The sequence below is a fragment of the Arachis ipaensis genome, chromosome B04, assembly GCF_000816755.2.
Source record: "Arachis ipaensis cultivar K30076 chromosome B04, Araip1.1, whole genome shotgun sequence".
In the NCBI taxonomy this organism is placed as follows: domain Eukaryota; kingdom Viridiplantae; phylum Streptophyta; class Magnoliopsida; order Fabales; family Fabaceae; genus Arachis; species Arachis ipaensis.
Genome location: NC_029788.2, coordinates 123,412,126 through 123,419,569, shown reverse-complemented (window position 1 = coordinate 123,419,569; position 7,444 = coordinate 123,412,126). Strand labels below are relative to the sequence as shown.

Sequence of the window (7,444 nt, the reverse complement as noted above, 5' to 3'; positions counted from 1 at the left end):
GAAGATGACAACCACCGTAACAACATAGATAATAAGAACACGAACACAACCACCAACAACAACAACGTTAGTAGTAACAATTGTAGTGATTCAAAAAACATGGATTCTGATTCAAAAGGTGGAGTCTTTCCGGCTTTTCCAGCAAAGAGAAGCATAGCTGAGAGAAGGGGTTTCAATTCCAATGCAGCAAGGATCAACACAGCTAGGTTCAGAACAAACGCAATCACAACAAGCCCTTTCGCTTCTCCATCTCCATCTTCTTGTTCTGCATCACCATGCATTACTATACCCCCAGGCATTAGTCCCACTGCATTGCTTGATTCTCCGATCATGCTTCCCAATTCTCAGGTTATTTGGCTTTCTCCTTCTTTTTATATTTTTTGTTAATTTTTTCAGTGACCCTTTTGATTATTCTGTTTCAATCTGATCAAAAGATCAATTTTTTTTGGGTATGTTGTATTTTTTTTCCAGGCTATGCCTTCTCCAACTACTGGCTCATTTCATTGGCTAAGTTCTTTGCCACTTGATCAAGGGAATCTCAATGATGCTCCTGATTCTTCCCTCAAGTTTAAGAACAATGCCACCCTTGCCGATCCTAATCCTTTGCCTCCTTACTCTGCGTCTCTGAATCAGGTAATTTTCTTAAAAATTAAAATAAAATAACACTAGTATATTATGAAAAGAAACGGTGGTGTGTTGATTTCTTATCATGTGATTCAATTCTGTGTTGAATTTTCATTTTTGATGCTAATGATTTATTTCTGTTCATTTCTTTTTCTTTTTTTAATAGTTTGATTTGATACGAAGAATGAAAATCACTTTTCTTCAGTTGGATGTGGTTGATGTGAAGAGCAGCGTTTGTGTTTGGTTTACGTCCTTAATGATAAAGCATTATAGCTTACAACTTGAAATTTTTGACAATTTTGATATTAAATTTAAAAAAAAAAATCCAATTGGGCATGTGTCCAGTTCTTTTAGCTAAATCAGGATATGATTAATTGATCATCATTCTCTCATTTGTGATATGTGAAAGATTTCTAACTGTTATTTTTCTAAATTGTAATAACAATACATTTATCATATGGTAACCTTGAATTCTTTAGGTTTCTAGTAATTGGCACATGGTAAAGGGAGGAAATACAGACTGTCAATCAATTGTTCCAGTTCTGCCGCCGATAGATTTTTCGTTCCCGGAAGACTTTTCGAAAGGACAAAACGCAAAAAGTATTGAGTCCCGTTCATTCAATGATGTGAAAATGGTAAATTGTTCACTTGTTAATGTTAATAAAGTTGAGATGATGCAAATATCACGTTCCGATGAAGCTGGTGATGAAAGCACTCTGCCGAAAAATGTTACTCTTGGTGGGGATATCAGAAGGCAACCTGTTATGGAGAAAGACCAGAAGGAGACCTTGCTTGCAACTGGAGTGGTAAGGACCTCGGAGGATGGTTATAATTGGAGAAAGTATGGTCAGAAACAAGTAAAAGGTAGCGAGTATCCTAGGAGTTATTATAAATGTACTCAACCTAATTGTCAGGTCAAGAAGAAGGTGGAAAGATCCCATGATGGCCAAATAACAGAAATTATCTATAAGGGTACTCATAACCATTCAAAACCACACCTTGGTCGTCGAGCGTTAGGGCTTTCCACTGATGAGATGTCAGAGATGGGTGAAGCTGGTGAAAACTATGCTAAACTTGAAGGTCCAGGTTGGAAAAATGTTCAACCGGGAGCAAAAGACACAAAGCACAGTTTGGATTGGAAGGCTGATGGTCAGGAAAGAACATCCTCAACTTCTGTCGTGACTGAACTTTCGGATCCTATGTCGACTAACAAAGGTAAACCTTTGTGTGCCTTTGAAGCGGAAGACACTCCCGAACATTCTTCCACACTTGCCAGTAATGATGGTGATGAAGATGGAACCACTCAAGCACTAGCACCAGCTGAGGATGATGCTGAAGATGATGAATCAGATTCCAAAAGAAGGTTTTAAACTCCATCTGATATTGTTTGCAACTTTTCATGTTAGTTATAACAACTAGAAACACAACCTTTATGATTCTGCATTATTTTTCTATTGCAGGAAAAAAGAGAACTACTTGGTTGAATCAACTTTGCCTTCTAGGGCTGTTCGTGAGCCAAGAGTGGTGGTCCAAATTGAGACCGAGATTGACATACTCGATGATGGTTATCGATGGCGCAAGTATGGACAAAAGGTTGTCAAAGGAAACCCAAACCCAAGGTATCAATTCTTCCTTTGTTTATTTTTACACATTGGATATGGTTTTGTTTGTAATGTGTCTTAATATTGGATGGTTGGTAATTTCAGTTATTTCGTTGGCTTTTTAACCTGATTTAAGGAAATACACCCAAGTATACTAAGTTCTAATTTATTACAATTTGTTCCTTTTTATTTGTCACTGCACTTTTTCGTACAGTCTAACATTGTTGGATCAATGAATTTGCTTGCAATTTATAGCTTGATCCGGTGATGCACCGAAAGTGATAGTGGCAGGTAGATTAATGGGAGCGGAGTGAGTTATTGTTATTTCTGAAAGCTGTAATTTTTCATTCTTTGCCATTGTCTTTTCCTCTTTACAGGTAGAAAGTTTCCATTCTTTGTTGACGCGAGTTGCTATTGTTTGATATTGTTTGTAGATATTCACTTATGTTGGTAGTTCTGTTAAGTCTTCATTTCATTATCTGAACTGGTGCATGTTCTAAGTAGATCAATGGTTTGTTCTTCAGGTATCAATTCATTCTCTATACATTTCACTCGCATCATGCTTTTCACATTAGATCTACACTTGTAGCCGAATTGAGCAGTCATGGTATACCGATTGCGCATTTGCTCATTTGCATTTTCTCATGAATTTCCTCCAGGAGCTACTATAAATGCACAAGTGCCGGATGTCCCGTGAGGAAACACGTCGAAAGGGCTTCGCACAATACGAAATATGTAATCACTACATATGAGGGCAAACATAATCATGAAGTGCCGACGGCCAGAACCAACAATCATGTAAGCTCGAATGATGGTGGTTTACCTCCCAGTGGTCCTAATGGCCAATCAGCTCTTGCATTACCTGGCAGTGCTGTTATCCCGAAGTCTGAAAATCATCAAACTCTTACGTCTCATTTTGATCGAAAACCTGAATTCGGCAGCGACTTTCTTCGGCCGAGTTTGGTTGGAGCATTCAGCAACAATTTGAAGTTCGGTTCTTCCCCCATGTGCCAAATGAAGTATCCTTCCTTGAGTAGCACCATGCCTTACGGTTCGTTTGGACTGAATCCCGATCGCTGCACTGCCCCACAAGCTGGATCTATTCCCTCAGTGTATCCCGACTTTCCAATGCCGCTTCCCTTGAATCTTCCCTCATCCGGAAACTTCTCTCTTGCTGGACTAAACTTCAACTGTGCAAAGCCAATGAATCCAGTGCAGCCTTTCCTTTCAGGGCAACAAGTGAAGGATATTGATACTGGGTTCTTGAGGCCTAAACAGGAGCAGAAGGATGATGCAATATATGGAACATGCTTACCTCCAGTTGATCATGGAAATTCTTCATCAGCAGCACCATCATCCATTTACCAGCAAGTCATGCAAAATTTCCCTTCATAAATTTTGGTCTTAACTTCTGTTAGCAACAGCAAATTCAATTGGTTTTTTATTTAGTGTTTTTTTTTTTTTAAAGAAAGGTCATAAATTATTTAGTTTTTTTCCCCTTGGTATTTGAGGAAACAAACTGTGGTGTGCTCTTTTGCACAAATCGAACACCTGTATTTTGTAACTAGTTCTTGGTAGGTTAATTGTTTTGTTGTCCTATCATTATAGTTTACATTTTTCTCTGAATATTTATGGAACAGAGTTTAGTCTTCTTAATATAAAATTGCATACCAATATTTGTATCAAACTGTTGGTGTATAATTTTAGCTTCATTTTTCTAATTTTTATATTTGGATTTTCGCTTTGAAATGCTTGAGCTATTTAGTGTATATAAACAAAAATATAGATTCACATGAGTACATGAATGATAAGAATCAATGTATGAATGGGATCAGACACTTAGTACAGGCCCTTAGAAGCTGTTAACATTTTCATAAACCACTTCTTTTTTTTTTGTTTGTTTTTCTGATTTGGGAAGAATACATAATGCTAGAGCAGAAATGATGCAAGAGATCTTTTTCTTTTGGCCTACACTGCTAGCAACTTAGCATGTTTGATCTACTTCCTAACTTGACTTGCTTCATTTGTAAGAAAAGATAATTTAAATTGAGGTGATTAGTAAAATGATAAAATGAGAGGTTAATTATTATCTAATATGTAACTTCTATCATATGCGAACCCTATTATCTTAGTTTAAGAAATCTTTTTTTACCAACTTTCTTACTTTAGAAGAACTTAATGCGAGCCCCATCCAATTATGAAAGAGTGGAAGTTGACTTAATGAAATGTACAAGAACACTGCTTAGTTGGAAATAAAAGGTCAAACAAAATCTAATATTTCTAACATACCAGGCGTGAGACTGCAGGTGAAGGGCATGATTAGGTTAACCTTGCCCTACTCTAAATTGTAGGAAACAAGTCCCCACCAAGAAATGAAAGTCTATGCTAAAATCATTGGAATGATAAAAACCAAGTGTGATACAAGCATTTAATAGCACAAGACCCTACACAAACATAGAACCTTATTCTTATTCCAACATATCAAATTATCAATGGCACTAGAGGAGGAGAGGAAGCACTCACCATGATTCCATTCATTGACTCGAGATATTTTGATATAATAAGAATAAAAAAAAAAGACTTAGTTATCATACAAGCAAAATATTAGCCATTTAGCATTTAATTATAAAACAGATGAATCACAGAGACACCTTCAAACACACACTATATCATCTAAAAACAGTCTTAACATCAACATCACACCCGAGAAAAACAATTTAAATTTGAAGTTGAGTTCCATTGGACCAGTACTAACGTAAATGGTCCTTCAACTAATATGACCAATACTAATATAAATAGGTTATATCAAGAGTGAAAGGAGATTTTACAAGCAAATTCTCCCAAAATTCTTGTTCAATTTACACTGAAGATTTAAGCACAATGTGTTCAACCTTCATGGAAGAATTTATGTTCAAAAGGAAAAAAAAGTTGAGCATATCATTGGATTTATTAAGATCATCCACTAAAATTAAGATAAATATTATGAGGAGGACAAGAAGTTAAGCTCAAAAACATCTTAACAGCCATTATGAGTTAACTAATATACATTCCAGGCTTAGAAAAGAAGGGCCTCAAAATCAATAACCACCAAAGTTTAAATCCCTTCAAACCAAAAGAACCCTTCTCTTCACATAGTACATAGACCATTATCATCATCATCAAAGTAACTACAACCAAGATCAGGAAACACAATTAAGCTTAAGCATACCCATAATATCAAATCACTCGATATCCCCCAAAAGACACCAACTTTAAAAGAAAAAAAAATGGAAAAACAAAAAAGGTTCGATCAAAAGAGTGAGGGGGTTCCCAAATTGGAGAGATTTCATATTATTTTATTTCTTTAGGCTTCCACGAACGCCGGGTTTAGGCTTAGAGGTATCGCCGACGTGGGTGGCGTGGAGATTAACGATCTTCCCCTCCTCGAACGGAAGCTTAGGGTGCTTCGCATCGTGGTGGATCTGCATCGATTTCATGTCCGGTGCCGTCGCTTTGCAGAGCGGGCACTCAAACTTCGCGTGACCGCCCTTTTCTATCCCCGACCGGTCCGCCAAACCTGCCTTTCCTCCGCCGCGGTTGGTGGTGGCGGCGTCGACCTTCGCGGCGATCTCTTTCGCCGTGTGCTTCTTTGGCTTCGCTTTCCCTGTCATGGCGTAAAACTAGGGTTCCTTTGTTCTTTTTTTAGGGGAATCGTTCTATGCAGAATAAATCTATCGTTGTGGGTTCTTGATTGGTGATCGGATTTGTTAGAAATTAATCGGAAGTTTCGATTTTGAGTTAGATTTTTGGGGGGTGTTTTTGGAGGGCAAGGTAAACCCTAAGGGGAAGTCCTCGTGTTGCACCTGTTTTTTTTTTTTTTTTTTTTTATGTTTCTTTCTTTTAAAGAAGACATTTGACACGTGTTAAATTTTCATTGGATAAACTGATTGCTTCTACCAATGCCTTTAGGCCATATATCATTCACATGCCTTGTGATTAACGCAGGGTATTAGATACATAGATTCTCGCACGACCTTAATCCATAGCAATATGTAAGGGTAGTCTGATAACGAATTTTTGTTAACAAATAGTTAGTTGTTTAAAAATTTACCTAGTGTTATGATAAATATGAATGTCAATTTTTTCCGTCAAATTATTTTGGACGGTCCAAAAATTTAATTGTAGATGTAAAAAGTTTTAAGGTTGAACTGCATATTTATAACAGAAATTAATTTATTTATAAAAGTTAAAATGGTGATGTGTAATTATATTGTGTCATTGTGTGTAATTCACAAATGTAGAATTGTTAAAGTCAGTAATATGTAATATGCAGACGTTTTGACCGAGGTGAAATTAAAAAGTTGTATGTAGCTGCAAAACGCAGTTTATGTTTGGCAGGAGAGGAGAAGGAAGCCTCGAAACATGTTCCTGCTCCCTGCATGGCTAACATATCCTGCAACTTTGACCATCCTCAAAGCTCCAAAATGCAACATGCATTTAGCAGACAAAACGCAACCTGTGATTGGCAACCTCCCCACCTGCATGTGTGACACATGTAAAGGAGAGTGGTGGAGCTGGCCTTTAAAAGCAAAAGGCAGGCGTTTTCCTTTCATTTTACTTGCTGTGAGTGAGAGTTTTGAGAGTGAAAGGATTGGGGTTGAGGGTGAAAGGGAGTAAATTTGTGAGGAGGAAGATCAGTGAAGGTTTGAGACTTTATTTAGTGAAGAAGGTTCGTAATTTATTTTACCTGAAAAACACATTATTAAATATTTGAATCATAAAATAATGAATATTTTGTATGCCTTAATTTTAATATATAGATTTTTAACCTTATTTTATAAATAAAAGAGAATTAATTTACTTATCTCTAATTTTTATTAAATTGGTATTTAATTGAAAATAACTTACAGATTGGTAATTAAAAGATATTTTTAAAGATGGATATTTTATATTTATTGGTTTTTAATTATTATTTTATCTTTTTATTTATTTTATAAAATTATATTATTACCCCTATCTTTATTAAAATTTCCTAATCTACCCCAAACCCTAACTAAATAACACCCCATCCCTCACATGTGACACTCACCATCCCTCACATGTGACACTCACTCTCTCACCCTCCTCACTCATGGTTACCCCACCCACACAATCAGCACACACACACAAACAATACACTCATTCACTAACACACACACATAGAGTTCAGTGAAAGAAAGAAGAAAAGAAAGAAAGGAGAG

General features: G+C 36.5%; 2 protein-coding genes across 3 annotated transcripts; one reads left to right on the top strand and one right to left on the bottom strand.

Annotated features, from left to right (window-relative positions):
- LOC107635142 (WRKY transcription factor SUSIBA2-like) lies at nt 10-3,837 on the top strand. Of its 2 annotated transcripts, XM_016338520.2 has the most exons (5): nt 10-348; nt 472-633; nt 1,104-1,987; nt 2,085-2,243; nt 2,885-3,837. In XM_016338520.2, exons 1-5 carry the CDS (start codon nt 100-102, stop codon nt 3,618-3,620), a joined length of 2,190 nt encoding a protein of 729 aa, XP_016194006.1. In that variant the 5' UTR covers nt 10-99; the 3' UTR covers nt 3,621-3,837. The 2 variants fall into 2 exon arrangements, with proteins under 2 accessions (XP_016194006.1, XP_020977560.1); XM_021121901.1 differs by lacking the exon at nt 10-348 and having other exon boundaries at nt 512-633; nt 791-1,987.
- Nucleotides 5,191-6,079, bottom strand: LOC107635143. Its single transcript, XM_016338521.2, has one exon. The coding sequence runs from the start codon at nt 5,873-5,875 to the stop codon at nt 5,561-5,563; it is 315 nt and encodes a 104-aa protein (XP_016194007.1). The 5' UTR covers nt 5,876-6,079; the 3' UTR covers nt 5,191-5,560.

Bases quoted from the DNA above. Each gene is read 5' to 3' on its own strand.
- LOC107635142 (XM_016338520.2), top strand. From the start codon at position 100: ATGGATTCTGATTCAAAAGGTGGAGTCTTTCCGGCTTTTCCAGCAAAG. The intron at 349-471 runs GTTATTTGGCTT...TTTTTTTTCCAG, and splicing joins TCATGCTTCCCAATTCTCAG to GCTATGCCTTCTCCAACTAC. The intron at 634-1,103 runs GTAATTTTCTTA...TGAATTCTTTAG, and splicing joins ACTCTGCGTCTCTGAATCAG to GTTTCTAGTAATTGGCACAT.
- LOC107635143 (XM_016338521.2), bottom strand. From the start codon at position 5,875: ATGACAGGGAAAGCGAAGCCAAAGAAGCACACGGCGAAAGAGATCGCC.